The sequence below is a fragment of the Lacerta agilis genome, chromosome 14, assembly GCF_009819535.1.
Source record: "Lacerta agilis isolate rLacAgi1 chromosome 14, rLacAgi1.pri, whole genome shotgun sequence".
NCBI classification, from domain to species: Eukaryota; Metazoa; Chordata; class Lepidosauria; order Squamata; family Lacertidae; genus Lacerta; species Lacerta agilis.
The window spans coordinates 2222031-2245480 of record NC_046325.1 but is presented as its reverse complement, the minus strand read 5'-3'; the positions used below and the strand labels follow the sequence as shown (position 1 = coordinate 2245480).

The 23450-nt window shown below is 51.0% G+C and overlaps 1 protein-coding gene across 2 annotated transcripts; it reads left to right on the top strand.

Moving 5' to 3' along the window:
• Window positions 1-1935: 1935 nt before the first annotated feature.
• On the top strand, window positions 1936-22146 carry LOC117059472 (phosphatidylinositol 4,5-bisphosphate 3-kinase catalytic subunit alpha isoform-like). Of its 2 annotated transcripts, none has more exons than XM_033171241.1 (21): window positions 1936-2165; window positions 3171-3333; window positions 3436-3645; window positions 5472-5722; window positions 5820-6062; window positions 6571-6656; window positions 7009-7114; window positions 8012-8164; window positions 9410-9544; window positions 10555-10679; window positions 11233-11314; window positions 11447-11611; window positions 12008-12111; window positions 13001-13172; window positions 15172-15272; window positions 15442-15563; window positions 17225-17303; window positions 18849-19019; window positions 20177-20294; window positions 20422-20573; window positions 21775-22146. In XM_033171241.1, exons 1-21 carry the CDS (start codon window positions 1977-1979, stop codon window positions 22058-22060), a joined length of 3213 nt encoding a protein of 1070 aa, XP_033027132.1. In that variant the 5' UTR covers window positions 1936-1976; the 3' UTR covers window positions 22061-22146. The 2 variants fall into 2 exon arrangements, with proteins under 2 accessions (XP_033027132.1, XP_033027131.1); XM_033171240.1 differs by having other exon boundaries at window positions 15166-15272.
• The last annotated feature ends 1304 nt before the right edge of the window (window positions 22147-23450 follow it).

The window sequence follows — 23450 nt, the reverse complement described above, 5'->3', positions numbered from 1 at the left end:
CCAGGTGTTTCAGATACGCATTTAGATGTTTCAGATATGATGGGGGGAAATATTCATTCTGTCTCTCGCCCCCCCAAGCCTTCCTTCCTTCCCTTAGAGTCTCTTTGATTATGATTAATTCTATATATTTTTATTTTTTGCAACAGTTTTTGACTGCAGGAAGGGAGGAAAATGGTTGGCTGGCATAGAAGAGAGACAGCCATGAGGCTCAGTCCAGCCGACAACGGAAGCCTTGCAATGCATTCCTAAGGAAACTGTTGGATCCTTACACACACGCACAGAAAAAAACCCCCACATTTGCACAAGGGGAAAAAAGAACCCTGAAAATCCTCAACCCCACCGATTTCCTGTCCGTTGCTCTAGAGTAAGCAGCCTCGAGGGGGTGATGACGCACATGGGGGGGGGGGCAAGATCATTGGAAGGGATGCGCTTAAAAGAGGCACCAACGACCCACCTCCATGGACCTGAAAAAAATGGGTTTGATGGCTATTGACCGGGCTTGGGGTGTGTGGGGTTTCTTTTTTTAATTGTGGGGGGTGGGGAGACTCTAGTCTGGAAAGCTGAATGATCCGATTTGCTCTCGAAGAACTGGACGGTATAGAATTTTCATAGCAGCATTCTCCTAAAGTGGTGTTGCTGTCTTTGTATAATGTAAGGTCGAATGTGTCTGTCGTGTGTGTGTGTGTGTGTGTGTAATGCTATGGGGTACAGTTGTGTGAGGGGGAGAGATTTATTATATGCAAACCTCTGGGGAATGAGTTGTGCAGGAAAGCTGATATTCTTGCTTTCTTCAACCTGGTGCCCCCCCCCAGCTGCTTTGGGCTACAACTCCCATCCTCCAGCTGGGAAGGATAAATAGAGTTGTAGAGCAAAGCAGCTTGGACTGGAGGTCTCCAGAGCAACGTTGCCCACTCTTGCCGCTTCACAACAACAGAACCTCCTTGTGGAGATTCACCAAAGTCCTGGTCTGAACATTTTCCGGGAGCATTGCAGGAATTTGTTTATTTAAGTTGTGGCAGGGAGTTAATCTTCTCAGGTTCAAATTTAACCTGGCTGCATTTTAAAACATGTATTATTATTATTTTAAAAAAATGTTGTCCTCCCAGAGGTTGCGCATTTTAATAAGCAAATCTGTGGTAATACATTGCTAGCATAGAATCGTAGAATTGTAGAGGAAGAGAACCCAAGGAAGGGCATCTAGCTCGGCCCCCTGCAATGCAGGAATCGTGGCTAAAGAATCTGACGAATGGCCACCCAACCTCTCTATAAAAAATTCTTCTAAGGAAGGTTGAGTATTGCACATTTGAAAGGATGCATAAAGAGCGCTGCTAGATCAGGCAATTTCTTTTTGTTTTAGTCCAGCATTGTGTGTGTGTGTGTGTGTGTGTGTGTGAAAGAGAGAGAGAGAGAGAGAGACTCATAGAATTCCCAAGGATCATTTAGTCCAACCCCCTGCAAAGCAGGAATCTTCTCAGCTAAAGCATCCATGACAGATCCAAAGCAGTCCATGCTGCTAAAACAAAAGACTTTCTTTTAGCCAAGGCTTTGCTGGAAGTCCTTACTCTGGAAACCTGTGAATCTGTTTGTTGGTGCTTCATGCTCAGGTTGTCAGGCAAGAGTGGGCGGGTGTGTGGGTTGGATCAGTTCCCCAAACTGGGGAAAGGGTTAACATCTGAGTCAAATGGTGAACCTGCAAGGTGCCATTCTTTCAGTACAGAAGGCAGAGACCTTACAGGCTGAAACCCTCTTCCCCTTCCCTGGTGCTGCATCTATATAATCTTGGGTGGCCAATAGGAAGCAAGGGGAGGGGTGTGTCAGTGGGTGGGGTGTGTGAAGCCCAGCCTTCCACTGGGGAGGAGCCAGCCAATCCTAACCCTCCTCTCTCTGTGTCTTCCCCATCTCCAGGTGGACAAGATGCTTTAGCCTCCTGACGCACCTCTAGCACTGTGCTGAGCTCCTCCTACCACTTTGCAGCCATGCCGCCACGCCCCTCGTCCGGGGAGCTGTGGGGGCTCCACCTCATGCCCCCGCGGATCATGGTGGACTGCTGCCTCCCCAATGGCATGATCGTTACGCTCGAGTGCCTGCGCGAAGCCACACTTCTGGGCATCAAACACGACCTTTTCAAGGAGGCCAGGAAATACCCCCTTTTCCACTTGCTGCAGGTGAGCCGACCTTGGGCACCTAAGAAAACAGAAGCCTGGGAGAGGGAAAGCTTCGGCCCGCTCTGCAGGGGAGGGATTTAGTGAGCCAGGAGCGAGGACCTCTGGCTTAGTAGACCACAACATTAAAATGAGTTCCCAGTGTGATGCAGCAGCGAAAAAGGTTAATGCAATTCTAGGTGGCGTCAACAGGAGTCCGGTGTCCAAGTGAAGTAATAGTATCACTCTATTCTGCCTTGGTCAGACCACACCGGGAGTTCTGTATGCAGTTCTGGGCACCTCAGTTTAAGAACGATATTGACAAGCTGGAAGGTGTGGAGAGGAGGGCGACCAAGATGATCAAGGGTCTGGAAACCAAGCCTGATGAGAAACGGTTGAGGGAGCTGGGTGTGTTTAGAAGGGAGAAGACTGAGAGATGATAGGATAGCCATCTCTAAATACCTGAAGGGTTGTCACAAGGAAGATGGAGCAAACTTGTTTTCTGCTGCTCTGGAGGGCAGGACCCTGAACCAATGGATTTAAGTTATAAGCAAAGGCTGGGAGAGACTCCCTTCCTGAAAGTTCTGGAGAGCCACTTCTGCCGCTCAGTGTAGACAAGACTGAGCTAGATGGACCAAGGGTCTGACTAAGGAGAAGGCAGCTTCCTATGTTTTCCTATATCATCCTTTTGAAGCTATCTAAGCCCATTGCCACGCCTTGTGGCAGTGAGTTCCGTAAGCCAGTGGTGCGTTTTGTGTGACCAAGTTACTTCCTTCTGCTCTTCCTGAACCTATTCCCACGTCAATACCATTGGGCGACACTGCATTATGAGAGAGGAAGGAAGGAAGACATAGAATGACAGAATCATACAATCACAGAATTGTAGAGTTGGAAGGGACCCCCAAGGGCCATCTAGTCCAACCCCCGACAATGTATCTGGGAAACAATTGGGTTAGGGAAGAAAGTCTAGTGCATGGGAAGATGGGTCTCTGGGAGGTGTTCAGTGTCTCCCTTTGCTTCCCTACCCAGGAGGAATCTTCCTACATCTTCGTAGGGGTGACGCAGGAAGCCGAGAGGGAAGAATTCTTCGACGAGTCCCGGCGCCTTTGCGACCTCCGTCTCTTCCAGCCCATCCTGAAGGTCATTGAGCCAGTGGGAAACCGGGAGGAAAAGATCCTCAACCGGGAAATTGGTGAGTCCGAGGCCAAACCAGACAAGGGGGGGGACAGTCCAGTGGTACCGAGAAGGCTTGATGGTCAAGTGTCCCTCCCCCCCCCACCTCCTTTGCTCCCAGGGTTTGCGATTGGGATGCCCATCTGTGAATTCGAGCTGGTCAAGGACCCTGAGGTGCAGGAATTTCGGCGGAACATCCTGTCGGTTTGCCGCGAAGCCGTGGAGACCCGGGGATCTGCGGGGCCCCCGAGTCAGGCTCTGTATGTCTACCCCCCCAATGTGGAATCCAGCCCAGAGTTGCCCAAACACGTGTACAGCAAACTGGACAAAGGTAAACAGGGGCTTTATTAGGGGCAGGGGGACAGGAATTGGGTGTGTTTCTATAGCATGCATTTAATTTTCATGATGGAGGGGCGAAATATTTTGGCAAGGAGGCATTGTTGTGTGTTTTTTTAAATCTGGGGAAAGGAGAAATGTGGCTGGAGGAGAGATACCACTTTCCCTCTGAGTGAACCCGATTAGATTAATTTCCTGATGGCTTTCCTACGAAGCCATTTTCGACCATTGTAGGCTCAGGTCTTTGTGACCTGTTTCTGCTGTTAGTATTTGTGAGAACGGAAGTTCGGCTATGAGAGCAAGGATATGCCTGGGGTTCAAATCTTAACCACATCCCTGAGGCCACAGGTAAACCACTATCTCTCAGCCTTTAGCCCCACTGTATCACATACAAGGTGCAGATTCTTTTTGGAGGCCTTCTGCGGGGAGAGGAGCACAGTGTCCACAGAACCACTACCCTGGGCATGGGGGATGGCACTGGCTTTGGGCCAGTGGCAACTTGCAAGGTGGTGTCAAAAGGCCCCAAAGGCAAGACCTGAGCACTTTCTTCTTCTCATGCACCACCAATTTGCACCACCAATTTGCTCAAGCCAGCCTTTGTGATTGTGTGGGGCTTGCCCCATTCCCGCTGCCCCCTCACTCGCAAGAATTTGTTTTTAATTGTTACAAATTAAGTGGTGCCCATGCTGATGGCAATACTTGCCTGTTTTTTTCTCTAAAACACAGACCCGATTTATAAATGAATAAAACAAAACGCAACATCATAAATAGTGATTGAAAACAGCCCTTAAGAAAAACAATAAAGACCAAATCACACACAATTGCCTTCTGAGAGAGGGAATGTCTTCATGTGTGGGGTTGTTTTTTTGCAAGGAAACTTGAAGATTAGGCCAAGCAAGCCTCCTGAGGCAAGGTGTTCCCACACTGAGCCACTCTGACACGAGAAAAGCCCCTGCTTATGGGCTCCCCCCATTGAAGCACCTGGCTGGCTGCCGTAAGAACAGGATGCTAGACTAGATGAGTCCAACTTTGGCCCAATCCAGCTGCTGCAGGGCTCTTCTGAAGTTTTTTTTTTAATTTATATTTATTTTTTTAAAAAATGTTTATGTACCACTATATCCTAAAAAGAAATTAACCAAAGTGGTTTACAACAATATGCACAATAAAAAAATACAATTAAAATTTAAAATCAACAATTGTGGAAATATGTTATCTTAGTTGTCTGCATAAGCAGGATGGCATAGATGAGTTTGCAGCAGGAGTTTAAAAGCCAGCGCAGAAGGTGCCTCTCTATTGGCAGAGATTTCCACTGACACTAAAAGGCTCAGTTACCAAGTCAGCCTCACCAACGTGAGGAATAACTGATGGTGCTCCTGCAGACGATATCGGTGATCAAGCTGTGGTAGAAGGGGCCAGGCGGTCCTTAAAGTTGTTCAGGGTTTTGTAAATCACCGCAAGGACCTTGAGCCTGGCTCAGTAGCAGGTGCGCAGCCAGGGCAGGTTCGTTACCAGTGGCGCCACGTGTCTTGTGCCAGCAGCTTGGCTGCCTCATTCCACACCAGTTCCCGCGCCCCTATTTCTTGTTGCTCCTCCCCTAGCCTCCACGCCCATGGCGCAGCACAGCCCTGTAGAGTAGGCCAGGCTGAGAGCTAGTGACTTAACCAGAGGGTCCTCCCTTCCCCTCCCCTCCCCCCGCCTCCCCCCCCCAGCCCGGCCACGCTGACCATGCGCTCTCTCTCTCTCCGCCGCACCATACCAGCTCACCCGAATGACAGTTCCTTGTCCTGCTTTTCCCCCCCACCCTCCTTCCGTCTCCTGAAGGTCGGATCATAGTTACCATTTGGGTTATTGTGTCTCCAAACAACGACAAACAGAAATACACCCTCAAGACCCCGCACGACGCGCTGCCGGAGCAGGTGATCGCCGAGGCCATCCGGAAGAAGACGCGGAGCATGCACCTGTCGCCGGAGCAGCTGCGCCTGTGCGTGCAGGAGTACCAGGGGAAGTACCTCCTCAAGGTGTGCGGCTGCGACGAGTACTTGCTGGAGAAATACCCGCTCAGCCAGTACAAGGTGAGGTGGCGGGAGCCCTTCCTGCCCACAGCCCTGCTTCCCTGCCTCCCCACTCCACCCCACTCACTCCCTTCCCTATCCCTTCCCCCCCCACCAGTACATGAGGAACTGCATCACCATCGGCCGCCTGCCCCACCTGATGCTCATGAGCAAGGAGAGCCTCTACAGCCAGCTGCCGGCCAACGTCTTTGTGCTTCCCTCCTACGCCCGCCGCTCGGCCACCTCTTCCCACGTCAACGGAGACGTCCCCACCAAGTCGCTCTGGTCCATCAACAGCCTCCTGCGCATCAAGATCCTGTGCGCCACCTACGTCAACGTCAACATCCGGGACATCGATAAGGTTGTGGGGGGGAAAGGAACAAGTGGAGCCAGGCACCCAGGTTTCCCCAGGGAGGGAGTAGGGTGCCATGCAGCTCACATTGCACAGACCATCTCCCTATTTATTTTCATATTTCCCATTTATTACATTTATTTACAAAGCAAAACGAAGGGTGACAAAGTTTGCTAAATTTATTCTGTGGGAGGGTGGCTCCTTGGAGAGGAAGGGGCCTGTGGCGTTAGGAGCAGGAGACCCCCAAACTCTTTCCTCTCTTCCTCTTAGACTCATAGAATTGTAGAGTTGGAAGGGGCCCTGAGAGCCACCTGGCCAGACCCCCTGCAATGCTAAAGCATCCCTGATTCAGAAAGCCACCCAACCTCTGCTTAAAAACATCCAAGAAAGGAGAGTCCACAACCTCCTGAGGGAGTCCATTCCACAGTCGGAACAGCTCATTCCGCCAGAAAGTTCTTCCCAGTCTTTATTCGGAATCTCCTTTCTTGTAACTTGAATCCATTGAATCCCTTTCCAGATCTACGTCCGGACGGGGATTTTCCACGGCGGGGAGCCCCTTTGCGATAACGTCAACACACAGCGCGTTCCGTGTTCCAACCCTCGGTAAGTGTGGCATAACTAACTGGGGGGCTGCCTTATACTGACCCAGGGCGTTGGGGGTCCACCTCGCTCAGAACGGTCTTCATTGAAATTCGCGGCTTTCAGAATTTCACGCACAGGGTTGGGGGGGGGTCTTTCCCAGCCCTGCCTAGAGATGCCAGTGAGGATTCGACCTGGGACCCTTTTTTGCATGCGGAGCTTATGCTGTACCTCTGAGCTACAGCCCTTCGCTGGTGGGGGAAGGAGAAAAGTATGGGGATGAGGGGACCTGGAGCCATGAAGAGGGTGCCAGGGGTGAGTTTTCTCTGCAGCCCCCCTGTACTGACACCCCACTCCCTCTCTTCTTCACTGCCAGGTGGAATGAGTGGCTGTCGTACGACATCTATCTCACCGACTTGCCCCGGGCTGCCCGACTCTGCGTTTCCATCTGCTCAGTGAAAGGCCGGAAGGGGGCCAAGGAGGTGAGGCCCCTCAGGGAGTGGGGATTTGGGATTTGCCTGTGGTTTAATTCAAGGGTCAGATGAGCCCTGTAGGAAGCTGCCTCGTCCTGAGTCACAGCATTAGTCCATTCAGCTCAATATTAAATATAACAATGACAGGCAGTGGCTCTCCAGGGTTTCAGGCATTCGTCCCTCAGCCCTGCCTGGGATTGAACCTGGCACCTTCTGCATGTGAACCAGGTGCTCTCCCACTGAGCTGTGGCCCTTCTTTAATCCTTGAATGTGTAAAAGGGCCCAATCGCCTTCTCAATCCGGCCCGCGGACGGTCCGGGAATCAGCGTGTTTTTACATGAGTAGAATTTGTCCTTTTATGTAAAATGCATCTCTGGGTTATTTGTGGGGCATAGGAATTCATTCACCCCCCCAAAAAAAATATAGTCCGGCCCCCCCGAAGGTCTGAGGGACAGTGGACCGGCCCCCTGCTGAAAGTTTGCTGATCCCTGCTCTAGGCCTTCCTCCATGCTTCACCTACAGGTTAGGGGTCAGGCAAGTTTCAAGAGCCCCAACATCTCTTTTCTTTTGGGGAAATTAAATTCAGCCTGCAAACCAAGACACCTGGATTGTCTGTGATGGGGAATCTTGGGAGGGGTGAGGTCTTTCAACCGGCTGGTTGGGACACATTACAGAGTTCCGGTCCGATTCAAGGTGGGTCACAGCAGCAGCCCTCCTGCCGTGCAAATAAATGTTTATAAAAAGTAAGAAGCAGTTCTCCAAATACATGTTTGGGTTAAAGGTGGGTCCCCAGTCTAAAAAAGACTGAAGACTGCTGTTTCAGGGTCTGCTAGCTTAAGGGACGGAGGCACTCCTTCTGCGCTCTGACTCAGCCCCCCATGGTCTCTCTGCCCCCTTGCCTAACAGGAGCACTGCCCCCTGGCCTGGGGCAACGTCAACCTCTTTGATTACAAAGACACGCTGGTGGCTGGGAAAATGGCTCTGAACCTTTGGCCCGTTCCCCATGGCCTGGAGGATTTGCTGAACCCCATTGGAGTGGGGGGCTCCAACCCCAATAAAGTGAGTCTGCTAGTTAGCTTTACAACACTGTTGTTGTTGTTGTTTTGTTCCTGCATTGCTTTTTGTCCAAGTTAGGTTTTATTACTGTTTGTGGCCAGGGGCCATTACAATATGGACATACAGCACATATGTGCAAAACACACGTCACCAATCCAATTAGAATACCTGTACAAAGAAGCTGGATTTAAAATGCTCCATTGAGTTAAAAACTTCCCTTAACATGTAGCACTGATCTGAGTGAGAAAGGCCTCTCTCTATCTTTTTTGCAGCTAGTGCAAATAAAGCAGCCTTTAACTAATGCGTGTTTCTGCATCAGCCTACAGCCACCTTATCTTAAAACCGTCTGGTTGGCCTTCCAAGAAAGTCTGAAAAGGGAGAATAAAGGCTTGTCCCGCTCTTTCCAGGCACAAGTCCACGCTTAAAAGCTTTGTGTCCAAGCGTTTCTTTGGGCTTTCTTTTGCCCTTTCAAAAACCCACTCTTTAGCGCTGAATCGGAACCAAAGTCGATTTGTGTTTTCCATGGATCGTCATTTGCTCCAATTAAGCTTTAAAGGTTGGGTTTTCTCAGGGAAAGCTCTGGGGCAGAAAATAGGTGCTCAGGCGAGGAGCTTTAAAGCACAGACCATGCTTGGAGAAAGGGAAGAGGAAGTGTGGATAAGCCCTAAACGGAACCCTTGGTGGATTTATAAATAGTTCAATTTGTTCTCCATAAGAGTACATAGAACCCTATGTACGCAGAAACATTCCTTTACTAACTTATTATAAAACCTGCTATCCAAAGTATCCCAGAGCAGCCGTGGGCCCCTCCAGGCATCCTTTTTATTCTGCATTCACAATGACTTGTGCTCATCATGGTGTCAGGGCAGTTATACACAAACTCACTTTCAATACCATTTGCTCTCTGAGTTAACGAACTCCTTCGTTGCCAGTTGGCACAGATCCCCCCCTCAAGTTTCTGTTAAATTCCTGCAACTTTTCATACTGGAAACATTAAAGAGGACCCTGTACTTGCCCTACATTTGTAAGATTCAGGAAGGGTGAAAGAAAGTCCTTCACGCAGTGCATAGTTAAAATTGCGGAATTCCTTCCCACTGGAGGCAGCGATGGCCACCAACCTTAAAGGAGGCTTTTGGTTTTCCCTTTGGGGCATCTGCGTGGCCACTGAGAGAACAGGATTCTGGGCTAGAAGGGCCATGGACCTGATCCAGCAGGCTATTCTTATCACCTTTGCTTTCCCATCCGTAGGAGACCCCGTGCCTTGAGCTGGAATTCACTTGGTACAGCCACACCGTCAAATTTGCTGATGCCACCGAGATAGAGGAGCATGCCAACTGGGCCATGTCCCGAGAGCTTGGGCTCAACTACTGCATGGTGGGGCTGGTAAGAGACCCAACTCCATCGTAGGACTTTGCTGCGTGAAGCAGAAGCGTCTGTTGGGGGGAGAAATGGCTCTCGTGGGCAGAAAGAAAGGGGCGCCTGACTTTCTCAGATAGGTCTCCCTGTTCCATAGCACTCACTCTCCTAGGCTTGGGGTGAGAAGACAAGGCAATGGCACAGGACACATTAGCCTTCCCCAGTTGAGTGCTGTCTGAATGTTGTTGGACTACAACTCCCATCAGACACAGATGGGAGTTGTAGTCCTCAACATCCAGAGCAGTGGGCAGTAGATTACTGGGGGGAGTTACTTAGGCACTAGGGGGCACGTGGGCAGCAGGAGGGCGCTGGAGTTGGAAATGACTACCAGGGTCTGAAAAGCTGGTATCGCTGGATCAAGCTCATCCATTTTGCTGAATTAATTAAACTACATGTTTTAAACTGGATTTTGAATAAATGTGCAATTCATTGTTACTGTTTTGAATTTTATGGTGTTATTATCTCCCTTAGTAGGTTGTGCAAACCACAATACTGAATAGTGCCTTTTGTAGGGTAGAGGGCAAGGGGGGTGAGCTTTTATAGGGCGAAGGCTAGTTTGGAAACCACTGGTCTGGAGGGCACCAGGTTGGGGAAAGCTGGGAAACACATTAAGACTTCATCTTCTTGCCAGATTAAAAAGAAAACAATGCTGCAAGATAAAACGAGAGAGAAAAGTCCCCTCGTTTCCATAGTGAAACCTTTCCTAGTCAAGAGAGTAGATCTATATATATTTAGCTGAAGTGCCTGGCAGGGAAACCAAATGTAGGACACATGGATACAAGGCCTCGGTTTTGCTGCTCAGTTTGTTAACTTGCCAGGGATTGTTCCACTGCATAGGAAGCATCTCTGAGGCTACACATCTCTGATCTGGGAGGGGCTGGCCGGCCAAGTGATAGAGGGAGGGATGGGAAGGAGCCAAACTGGGGGCTTCTGAACCGGGGTGATAACCTCCTGCTTCTGTTCCCTTCTTTGTCCAGAGCAACCGCCTGGCCCGGGACAGCTCCCTGGATGAGAGCGAGCTGGAGCAGCTGCGAAGCATCTGCAACCGGGACCCCCTTTCAGAGATCACTGAGCAAGAGAAGGACTTCCTGTGGCGACACCGGTGAGTGGGCGCTGGGGATCCTGAGTGATCTCTGTAGCGGGAGAGGGCCTCATGCCAAATTTCTCCACCTCCCTGCTAGATGAGCTTTGCACATTCAAAGGGAGAGGGGACTTATTTGTTTAAACAAAGAACAGATGACACTGGACCAGGCACCCCCAAACTCGCCCCTCCAGATGTTTTGGGACTACAATTCCCATCATCCCTGACCACTGGTCCTGTTAGCTAGGGATGATGGGAGTTGTAGTCCCAAAACACCTGGAGGGCTGAGTTTGCCTATGCCTGCACTGGACCATCTTAAAGCAATGGTTGCCCGCAAGGCAGGCCTGCATTAAGACTGCATTTGTTAGCAGAATTCGTTTCAGTGGGTTAGCGCAGCAGATGGGATGTGGGGCAGGACTCCTGGGTTTGCGAGTGGTGAGAACAGGAGGGCTGGGTCCTGTCTATCCACCAGGGGTTCTTTAGCTGTGATTCCTCTACTGCAGGGGGTTGGACTAAATGACCCTTTGGCCCCCTTCTGACTCTATAGCCCTATGATTCTTTCCCCCCCTTCCAGGCACTACTGTGTCAACATCCCGGAGACCCTCCCTAAATTACTGCTGTCTGTCAAGTGGAATTCGCGGGACGAGGTGGCTCAGGTGAGACTAAGAGCTTTCTTGGGTGTCTCGTCAGAGGCGTGGGCCATCTTCCCCCTCAAAGCTCCTGGCTTGGATTGGATGGCTTCCTTTCCCTTGTAATTTCCAACTTGTCTCTTCCTTCTCCCTCCGCAGATGTACTGCCTCCTCCGGGAATGGCCGTTGATTAAACCTGAGCTCTCCATGGAACTCCTCGACTGCAATTTCCCAGATCCGGTCGTGAGGGAGTTTGCTCTGAAATGCCTTGTGAAAGGCCTCACGGACGACAAGCTTTCCCAGTACCTCATCCAGCTGGTGCAGGTAACTCAGGGAGTGCGCCGTTCTGTCTCTGGTGTTATTGAACATGGTTGGCTTTTTTAAAAAAAATATTATTCTATTCACTGTAAGTTAGCCTTGAATGCATGCGAAACAGAAAGAGGGATATGAGTTGATAGACTAAATCAGACTTCGCCAACCTTGTGCCCTCTAGGCACTTTGGACCACAACTCCCATCAGCCCTAGCTAGCATGGCCGTGCAGAGATACAACAATGGGGATTTCTGCCTCTTGTGCACTTTTTGTCCTGGCAGGACCAACATGGCGATAGGGCAAGCTGCACTCCTTCCCTGGCGGTTTCTCTTTTGCATGGCACGGCACCCACAAGCTAGAAATAAGCACCCACACACCCCCTTTGACACCTTTGACTCTCCCCTTGAAGGTTCTCAAGTACGAGCAATACCTGGACAACCCTTTGGCTCGCTTCCTGACCATGAAAGCCCTGACCAACCAGCGGATTGGGCATTTTTACTTCTGGCATCTCAAGTAAGTGCTGGGGTGAGATATGTGGAACTGCAGGGGGTGTGGTGGGGATAATAGAAGCGGAGCTGAGCAGGAAGTTAGCAAGTGTATGGGTTGGCCCCAAGGACTTGGGGCAGGACCTTTGTTTACGCTTGGCTGTGTGCACACCATACATTTAAAGCATCGAAACAATATGCCGCGCTGCGACATTTCATCGCAGCTCCCACTTTAAGTGGAGGCTTGACAGCCATCTGTCAGGAATGCTTTGATGGTGTTTCCTGCTTGGCAGGGGGTTGGACTGGATGGCCCTTGGGGTCTCTTCCAACTCTAGGATTCTATGATTCTATCACCATCACAAGCTCATTTACATGCATGCTGCTTTTCCGTGTTAGAGCCATGCGTACAGAATGAATGTTAACAACATTTCAAGATATTGCCTTAATGGTTACAAAGCAGAATGCAACAAGAAGTCACACTAATATCAATCAATAGGGCAAAGAAACATTGAAGCAATCCCGAACAATAAAATAAAAAACATCCAAATTGCAGCAGCAAGCAACAGTCCCCCCCCCCGGCAGTGGGTGGGGAAAGGCAGGTGGAGACGCTTGCCCTTGATGGTTCCAGTAGACTCTCCCCAGTAGCAATGTGCTGTAGCAGGGTACTGTAGTGCTCCTGAGCTACTGTCCCTCCCCAGTCCTAGAAACATAGAATTGTATGGTTGTCCAACCCCCTGCAATGCAGAAATCACAACTAAATATTCCATGTCTGATGGCCAAGGAAGGAGAGCCTGCCATCTTGCAAGGGAGTCCCGTTTCAGTGCAATGGTCACAGGAATCAAGCTGGCGTGGGTCTTTCAGAACGGGCTGGTTTGGGAGTAACGGGCTCTGAGTGGGAACTTCGTTGCCTCCCGCAGGTCAGAGATGCACAGCAAGCCCGTCTCTCAGCGCTTTGGGCTGATGCTGGAGGCTTTTTGCCGGGGCTGCGGGATGTACCTCAAGCACCTGAACAGGCAGGTGGAGGCCATGGAGAAACTCATCAACCTCACCGACATCCTTAAGCAAGAGAAGAAAGACGAGACGCAGAAGGTACCTGCCTTGGACCCCCAAGTTCCCCTCCAAGCCGCGCTGCTGCTCGTTGCCTCCACAACGAGAAAGCCAAATAGAGCCCAACACTCATTCAGAGGGCTTGCGTTCTGGGGGAGAAGGTGGAGGGAGGTGGGTGTAATGAAATCTACAAACCTCACACCCCACTTTTAGCCAAATAACCCTGCTCCACCTGCCTGTAGCCTTTCAAAAACTGCCTAAAAAGGCTGTCACGAAAGCCAAGGAGGGCGTCCTAACAGCCCTCTCTGTTTCCCTGCTTGTAACTCAAGCACTGGGCCAGACTGCTGTGCTCTTTCCTGAGTAGGCAAACCAAGGAGAAAACCCCAGGACTCAGAAGAAACCAGGAAATCTTAAAACAGCAACAATATTTGTGGCACCTTGAAAGATTTAACTAATTCATTACAGCCATAAGCTTCGTCCGCGAAATGTTATGCTGTAATACAGCTGTAATAATACACTGATGTTGGAAGATTCAGGGCAGATCAAAGAAAAGGCATTCCTGCAGCGCATAGTTAAACTATGGAGGTTACTCCTACAAGAGGCAGGGGTGGCCACCAGCCAAGATGGCTTTGAAAGGGGATTGGACAAATTCATGGAGGAGGAGGAGGAGAGGGCTATCGATGGCTACTAACCAGGATGGCAAAGGGATGCGGGTGGCGCTGTGGTGTAAACCACTGAGCCTAGGGCTTGCTGATCGGAAGGTCGGCGGTTCGAATCCCCGCAACAAGAGTGAGTTCCCGTTGCTCGGTCCCTGCTCCTGCCAACCTAGCAGTTCGAAAGCACGTCAAAGTGCAAGTAGATAAATAGGTACCGCTCCGGCGGGAAGGTAAACGGCGTTTCCGTGCGCTGCTCTGGTTCGCCAGAAGCGGCTTAGTCATGCTGTACACATGACCTGGAAGCTGTACGCCGGCTCCCTCGGCCAGTAAAGCGAGATGAGCGCCGCAACCCCAGAGTCGTCCGTGACTGGACCTAATGGTCAGGGGTCCCTTTACCTTTAACCAGGATGGCTACGCTGTGTATCCTCAGTTGGAGGCAGCAAAGCTTCTTAATACTAGTTTTTGGAAACAGCTGGACAGGAGAATTGCTTGTGTGCTCAGGTCCTGCTTGTAGTAGTAGTAGTAGTAATACTTCTTCTTCTTCTTCTTCTTCTTCTTATTATTATTATTATTATTATTATTATTATTTATACCCTGCCCTCCCCGGCCAAAACCGGGTTCAGAGCGGCTAACATCAAGTGTGTAACACATTAACATAAAATCAGGCAATCAATTAAAATACATCTTGAAATCAGATCAGGATCAGAATAAAATGCAATCAGATGGCAACCCGCAGATTAGGATTGGGAACCTTAAATGCTTAAATGTAGAGCCAAGTCTTCCCTTTTCACTTGCTGCACACAATCCTCCCTAATGGGCACAGGTTAGAAAAGGGCGGGGGACGGCGATTGTACCACAGCAGGCCCAATAGGAACCTCATGAACACAGCTGTCTTCCTGTCACCATCCTGGGTTTCTGCTGGAGCAGAACTGTGGAGAAGGGCCAAAAAAGAAGTCTTTGCTCCATCAACAAAACACAAACAGATAATATACTATTGCTGTAGAAAAGTGCCTATACCTATTGTGGGTTTCCCATTGGGGCATCTGGGTGGCAACTATGAGAAACAGGATGCTGGACTAGATGAGCCATAGGCCCCATCCAGCAGGGCTGTTTTCATGTTCTTAGTCTTTAAGGTGCCACAAGACCCGTTTTTGCTGCCGCAGATTAACCCAGCTCCCCCTCTGGGAAAGCTCAGCTGTGGTTAATTTTCCAAACAGAAGAGGTTCTGGGGCCCAGACCTGCATGGAAGCAGACCCACTTCCCGTTGTGTGTGAGTGGCTGGGCTTACTGCAGCTGCGTACGGAGGTGCTTTGCAGAAGCTCAGGGGCTCTTTCTCTGTCTTGCTCTGTCCCCACTCTCCTCCTTGCCCTCCTCCCAAGATGCAGATGAAGTTCCTGGTGGAGCAGATGAGGAGGCCAGATTACATGGAGGCACTTCAGGGCTTCATCTGTCCCCTCAACCCAGTGCACCAGCTGGGCAACCTCCGGTGAGACCAAGGGGAAGGTTCTGGCCATTTAAAGCAGTGGGGGTTGGGAAGTAGGGGGCAGGAAAGGGACCCGGACTCCTGGGTCCCCTGGAAGAGGGCTGGTGGCATGGGGACAGCTCAAAGCAGCCTGCGAGCACACAGCTGTGACCAGATGTTCCCTCTGCTCCAGGCTGGACGAGTGCCGGATCATGTCTTCGGCCAAGCGCCCCTTGTGGCTCAACTGGGAGAATCCTGACATCATGTCCGAGCTGCTCTTCACGAACCACGAGATCATTTTTAAAAATGGAGATGGTGAGCTGCGGAGTGGGAAGGAAGCTCAGGGATGGATGGGGTGGGGAGAGAATAGCTGGGAGCATTGCTTGCTGGGGGAAGCCAACAGGCCCTCCAGCAGAGGGGTGGGGAACCCTTTCATCCCGAGGGCCACATTCCCCTTCTGGCAACCTCCCGAGGGCCTCATGCAAGTTGTGGGGACAGAGGCAAAAGTGGGTGGAGCAATGAATGTAAGTTTTACCTTCGTACCATAGACTAGTTTCTACACAAACTCACACACCCCTCTCTGTCCTCCATCCAGGCAAGCCAGAGGCATTGCCAGAGTTCAGTGACACATCCAGCCAGGCAGAAACACTTGGGGGCAAACCGGGAGTTGGGGGGGCAGATAAGAGTGGCTTGGAGGGCCACATTCAGCCCTTAGGCCCAAGGTTCCTGAACGCCTTTGCCCCTTCAGATAGCACCCATTCAGTTGTCCCCCCAGAGGGGCTTGTGTGGAGCACGATGGGAATATCCATTATCGGATGTGATTCCACTGCCCACAAAATCTTGCAGCCAGGCACTTAGGCAGATCTTTTCTCCATCTGTTTATATACCCTTTAAAAAACCCAAAGCCCCAAGCTATTAGGTAACACCCAGTGGCCGCGAGTTACTTCCAGTGCAAGTGTTGGCATTTTATTTATTTATTTCATAAATTTTTATGTGGTTTGATGCCAAAATGGTGTCTAAGCGGTTTGCAAACTGTATAGAAAACAGTCAATGAAACTGAAAAACTACAGTACCATTGAGAACAATAAAATCCCCCCCAAAGCAAAAAGCATTTTTTTTCATGTGTGGGAAAGAATCTTAAGAGTCAGGGATCTGTTCCCTCTTCACACACCTTTTTTTCTTGCCAAGGCCCAGCCCAGACAGCCATCTGACTCTCACCCAGGTTGCTACCTCCTACCTAAGACTCTCGCCCAAGGACACACCCCTCTGTGGTACTACTTCCCTTCAGCAAGGAACGTCAAGCTCAAAAATAATACTCATCGTTCAGCCCGGACACTGAGGTCCAGCGCAGAGGGCCTTCTGGCAGTTGCCTGCCTGCGAGAAGCGAGGTTGCAGGGAACCAGGCAGAGGGCCTTCTCGGTGGTTGCGCCTGCCCTGTGGAACGCCCTCCCACCAGATGTCAAGGAAATAAGCAGCTATCCTATTTTTAAAAGACATCTGAAGGCAGCCCTGCTTAGGGAAGTTTTTAATATTTAATGCTGTATTGTTTTTAACACTCTATTGGGAGCCGCCCAGAGTGGCTGGGGAAACTCAGCCAGGTGGGTGGGGTATAAAAATAAATTATTATTATTATTATTATTATTATTATTAACACAAATATACACATATATAATATACACAAAAATAAGAACCTAACTTGAAGTGGGGTGGGACGTTCTCACCCTTGCTTCTACCCCAAAGGATTCTCTTTGGTGTCATGTCATGTCCCTTTGTTGTTGTTCCCTTCTGGAGTTTCCCATTCCATTTTAAGGAAGAGACACGCCAAGACCCATGATTTCGTCTCGGCTATTTTCTCTCCCCGCATCAGCACCGAAGCTCACACCCACACGCCCAGCCTCTCAGCCCATCAGAGGACAACTCACTCCCAACCACTCCAGTCGCCTCTTTATTTTAATAATCTCCTCTGTGATCCCCAGACCTCCGGCAAGATATGTTGACTCTGCAGATCATCCGGATCATGGAGAGCATGTGGCAGAACCAAGGACTGGATCTCAGGTAGCGTTAAGGCAAGGTGTTGTGGGGTGGGACTTTTGCCTGCTCTTTCATCCTCATTTGGACCTTTGCTTTAAAAACAAGTGAATTCTCTTTTGCTGGAGAACACACACACACACTGCCCCAAGTCTAGAAGTGTCTAGGTGTGTTCCAGAAGTGCTGTTTTCAGAGGTGAGGTTGCAAATTTTTCATGGGTTGGTTTTAAATAGTCAGAGTGCCAGGCTACAAACAACTGCACCCTTCCTGCCACCAAGAAGGGGTCCAGCGAGAAATCCTTATCGAAACAGCAACCATTTGGGCTGTGGGTGGGTATGAAATCCAGCAACCAGAGACTCTCAGGGCTGCCCTTGCATGTTGCGGCCTCTGCAGCCACCCCCTGTGGATGCTGCAATGACTCTTCAGATTTTTGGGGGGGGGGCACAGCACCCACTTCGCATGAAGACACTCCTGGCAGGTGGTGGAAGAGATTTCCTCTGGCCAAAATCTCAGAGAGCAGTCGGAGTAGACACCACCCTGCACCAACCTGGCACCCTCTAGAGTCTAGGTGTCGTGGACCACGATGCCCATCGGCCTGAGCCGGTGGGGCTGGTGGGCGTTGTAGTCCAAAACATCTGGAGGGGTCCAGGTTGGCAAAAACTGGAGTAGATTATCCTGTGTTCAGTGGCCAGTATGACTTAAAAAAACTGTGCAAAAGATTAAAAGCCAGAACAAAACCAAAATGGAATGAAACCCAAAAAGCACACAAAGGTCAGGTCTTAGGAGTCCCATGCACTGGAAGAGGCCGCAAATATTTTAAACCCTCTGAATTAGGGGCCAGAGTCCTGAGTAAAGAGAAATGTGGTTTTTTTGCCTGGTGCTTCTTTCTGCACACCGTGCATAATTTTATATGCCTCTCCTGTGTCTCTAAAAAAAAATTTTAAGCCCCCAAATGGTGCAACCTCTCCACTTAGTGAAGCTGCTCCACCCTCTGTATCATTTTGTCTGCCTCCACGTGGACTGGTTGAAAGCCACCTCATCCCACATGTGTGGAGACAGCCTTGCTGGATTTATTTTCATTTATTTCATTTATATGCTGCTTTCCCCTCCAAGGAGCTCAAGACGGCACGTACATTGTTCTCCCCCTCCCCATTTAATCCCCGCAACAACCCTGTGAGGTAGGTCAGGCTGAGAGAGAGACAGTGACTGGCCTCCAAGGTCATCCCAGTGAGCTTCATAGAGGAGATTCAAACCCTACTCTCCCAGGTCCCAGCCCAACACTCTAACCACTGAACCACACTGGCTCACACTGGATTGGACCCAACGTCTCTCTCACCCGGGATCCTTCTTCCCTCAAAGGGGAGCCCACAAGCAGGAGGATGTGAAGGTCACAGCCCTCTCCCCCAGTTTCTCCCCAATGATTGGTATTCAGAGGTAGGCTGTCCCTAAACCTGGAGGCTCCATTTAGCCACCCACTGATAGACTTTCTGACCTTCCATGACTGTGCCTAATCCCCCGTCCTCCTCCCCCCGAGCCCTCTCAGTCTTCTGTCTTCCTCCCGGTCCTTTGCAGGATGCTGCCCTATGGCTGCCTCTCCATCGGGGACTGCGTGGGCCTCATTGAGGTGGTGAAGAGCTCCCACACCATCATGCAGATCCAGTGCAAGGGTGGCCTCAAGGGGGCGCTGCAGTTCAACAGCAACGCTCTGCACCACTGGCTGAAGGACAAGAACAAGGGTGAGGGGTCCGTAGGAACTACCGTTACTATTTGCTCCATTCCTTACCTGCCCCTCACCATGGGGCCCCAGGGTGGGTTGCAGCAATTTTTAAAGCTGCAGCAGTGAACTCAGTTTGAAGCAAATGACGGCCACTTTTTAAGTGGGTCCTAAAAATATGTGCACCTTGCATGGTGAAGGCCTGGGCAAAATGGTGCGTCTTCAGCAGACGAGGAAAGCTGTGCAGTGAAGGTGCCAGGCGCCTCTCTGTGGGGAGGGAGTCACCACAGAGAATGCCTGGCCGTAGCTCCGTGGCAGAGCACCTGCTTGGCATGCAGAAGGTCCCGGGTTCAACCCCCAACGGCATCTCCAGGTAGGGCTGAGAGAGGCTCCCTTTCCTAAACTCTGGAGAGCTGCTGCTGCCAGTCAGGGTGGACAATATTGAGGTAGATAGACCCCAATGGTATGGCACAGTATAAAGGCAGCTTGCTTCATTCTGGGCCCAAAATTATGAGGGTGGTAGAACTACCAAGAGAGCCCGCTCTGCTGATATTAACACTTGAGAGGGTCTGCAGGGAAGGAGGGGGGGGGGCCCTTCCAGCTATTTGGGGCCTGAGTCACTTTGGGCTTTAAACATGAATGTGAGAACCAGGAATTGGGAAACAAACCAGCAACCAGCAGGGTAGCGGCGGCCGCCAGCTGTGGGTCAGGAAGAAGTGGGGGCTTTTGTGGGTCTTGCTCCCCCTCCGGGAAGGGAAGGACTGGGAGGTTTGGTACAGGTCTCTCTATGGCGCAGGACAAAGTTGTCAGCGTTCCAGGAGTTGTGGGGAGAATTTGCTAAAAGGGCTTTGGGATCCACGAGGGACATGAGGCATGGATAGCAGAGGAGCTATGGGGTCTGCTGCAGAGGCTGGGGTGGGGTGATGAGGAGGAAGAGCTGCCATAGCTCAGTGGCAGAGCATCTACTTTGAGCGCAGAAGGTTGTAGGTTCAATCCCTGGCATCTCCGCACAGGGCTGGGAAAGATTCCCTGGAGAGCCACAGCTGCCAGTCAGAGTAGACAACACTGAACGAGACGGACCAATGCTCTAACTAAGTATAAGGCGGCTTCCCACGCTGCTAATCCTGGTGTGTGAGGAGCTCAGCAAGGCCCTTCATGCTAACGTTTCCCCCCTTCCTGGATCCAGCTATGACGCTGCCATTGACCTCTTCACGCGCTCCTGCGCCGGTTACTGCGTCGCCACCTTCATCCTGGGCATCGGGGACCGCCACAACAGCAACATCATGGTCAAGGACGATGGGCAGGTGAGTGGTTTTCTGCGCACAAATGCGCACACTTCCCTCCCACCCACAGCCTTTGTCCAGGAAGACAAGCAACAGTGACAAATTCCGCCCCTTCTCCTCTCTCTCCTCTCTCTGCCTTCCCCTCCAGCTGTTCCACATTGACTTTGGCCATTTCCTGGACCACAAGAAGAAGAAGTTTGGCTACAAGCGGGAGCGAGTCCCCTTCGTCCTCACCCAGGACTTCCTCATCGTCATCAGCAAAGGGGTGCAGGAGTGTACCAAGACCAAAGAGTTCGAGAGGTAGGAGATGGGGAGCCTTCGGCCGCAAGTCTCCTGATAACATGCCGGGAAAACCTTCACTTCCCCACCGCCTGAAAACAACGCAAACTAGGCATCCTTCACTCACAGCATCACTCAAAATCTAGGAATCTGGCTTCCCCAGACTCCCTTCCCCCAAACCACAGAGACAAGGACTCCCTCCCCCAATTACACCCCCCCCCATTTCAAGAATGGCATCGCTTCTGCAGCATTCAGCTGTGTACAGGAGCCACACACCCACACACCATAAACGGGGACTTCACACTTCGGATGACACACGCACCTGCCTTTGCAGCAAACACTGGTTTTCCTCACCAGTTTGCTCCTCCCTTCTACTTTTCCCCTTGCACACTTATACACTTGATCTGAGAATGCAAGAGCCTGGCTGCTGGATCAGGCCCAAGGGACCCCATCCAGTCCAGCATCCTGTTCTTGCAGTGGCTAACCAGATTCCCCAAAGGGAAGCCTACAAGCAGGACCTCACAGCCATAGGGACACGCTCCCTGCTTGTGATTCCTAGAGCTATCCTGCCTCAGACCATGGAGGGAGAACATAGCCATTGTGGTTAACAGCACAGATAATCTCTTATGTTTTTTTTAATACCTAGAGGGGAAAGCTGTAAGTTCCAATCTACATTTGAGAGAACGTTCAAAGACCACATCTTTTAATTCCAAATGTATCTTGAACAACACACTAGAGCAGAGCTTTCCAAACTGGGCATCACGCCACTTTAGTGTGTCGGCCGCAGTGTGTAGGTGTGTCTCGCGAACGCTCCCTGCGCTCCCCCGGGGCCGGTTTGCTAGTAAAACTGAATCACTGTGCCGCAAAATGATGCACGTCTAAAAAGTGTGTCACAAACATGAAGGGTTTGGAAAGCTCTGTGCTAGACGCACATGTATACACACAAACTTTAGAAGTGAGAAATATTCCAAAGCATTATGCCTCCACAAGTGGAGGCAGACCGCAGGCATCCTGGCTAGAGGCCATCAATATCATACTCCTCCTCCTCCGTGAATTAGTCTAACCCTCTTTTAAAGCCATGTAGGTGGCCATCATTGGCTCCCTGTGGCAGGGAGTTCCATAGTTGTGACGCCGTGCTGCATGATGAAGTCTCATCTGCCCTGAATCTCCCAACATGCACTTTTGATGTAAAGGCCCTCCTCCCTCCGCTTCTCCCTTCCAGGTTCCAGGAGATGTGCTACAAGGCCTACCTGACCATCCGCCAGCACGCCAACCTGCTCATCAACCTCTTCTCCATGATGCTGGGGTCGGGGATGCCGGAGCTGCAGTCGTTTGACGACGTGGCCTACCTGCGCAAGACCCTGGCGCTGGACAAGTCCGAGCAGGAGGCGCTGGAGTACTTCACCAAGCAGATGAACGAGGCCCACCACGGCGGGTGGACCACCAAGATGGACTGGATCTTCCACACCATCCGCCACATGCCCCTGAGCGAGGCCGGCCACGACTGACAAGGACCCTCCGCCACCAGGGAGAGAGGAAACGCCGGCCCTTGAGAGCGGCAGGAGAGAGGCCGAGCGCCGTCGGGGCTACCAAGGCAAGGGGGGGGGAGCCCCGTGTGAACTTGGGCAACCGGGTTCCTGATCCCCTCTCGGGACCGGCAGGGAGAGGATCCAGGAGCGCTGGTGAGCCTTGCAGGGCGCAAGGAAGGGAGGAACGGGAGGGGAGAGGGTTGCCCAACCCCCTGCACTGGGGGTAAGGGGTCTTGAGGTTGAGAGAGAGGTTGGGGGCAGGAAGCGGGGACCAGGCACCTAGTCTTCCAGTTGCCTTCTGCAGGTAGGAGGGAGGTAGGCATGGAAGTGGACCCTTCCCCCCAGGAGTGTGTGTGTGTTTTTCTCACCCTTTCACCAAATTTGAAATTCTCTTCCCCACTTTTTTATTTTAGGGGCTAAACAGGAGACACACTTCCGCTCTGCCCTCCAGGCAGATTTATACTTGAATTGCCCCCACTGCCCTTCTCTCCCCCTCCTTGGCAGAAAACGGGGAGAGGGAGGTGGAGAGGGGAGGGGATTTTACTCTGGGGGAAATGGGCAGAAAGTGGCAATACTTGAAAAAAAAAATGTCCAGGGTTGGAAAGGAAACAAAAAATTGATTATTTTCTCTCTCTCTTTTTTTTCAAATAAAATTTTGAAAAGAGAGTACTGTATTGGTTGGAAATGGAAAACGAGAATAGCAGTAATTCCAACTTGGATTACAAAGGCTTTAGGAATCGCCTTGTGTGAAGCAGTTCATTGAGTTAATTCTGTGCAAAGGAGGACACAGTTCTTCCTGTCTGCCCTGAACCTCCTGCCTGTGCATCTCACGGCACGGCCCCCAAGTTTTAATAATGATGGGGGGGGCAGGAAAAACCACCTCTCTCCGCCCCAAAAATGATGTCCAGAGCATGTGCTGTCTGGGGCTGCTGGGAGTTGCAGTCCAAAATGTCTGGAGGGCCCCTTGTTGGCAAATGCTGTGTTAGCAAGATGGGCAGACCGAGAGCAGAATGGGTCAGCGTGTTTGTGCGTTTGAGAAGGAAGCACTGACCCTGCAAGGACAGTGGAGAAAAGGAGCTTGAGGAACTCTGTGCTTTTAGAAGATGGCACTACAAAAACAAAAACTGGAGAATTTTGCTCTCTTTCACTGACGGTGTGGCTAAGCGGCAACGGAAAATGTATTTAGTGCCAAAGGAAAATGTGTTTCATACTATTTCTCACCCACCCTAATGGCACTGCACAACTTTACACACACTTTTACAACATTCCCATCCCCTTGACTCCAGCTCCTGCCTCCTCTTGTGCTTCAGCCTTGGGGGGTGGTCTCCAAAGAGACAGTCGCACCATCTAGGGGCCCTGACACCCTCTC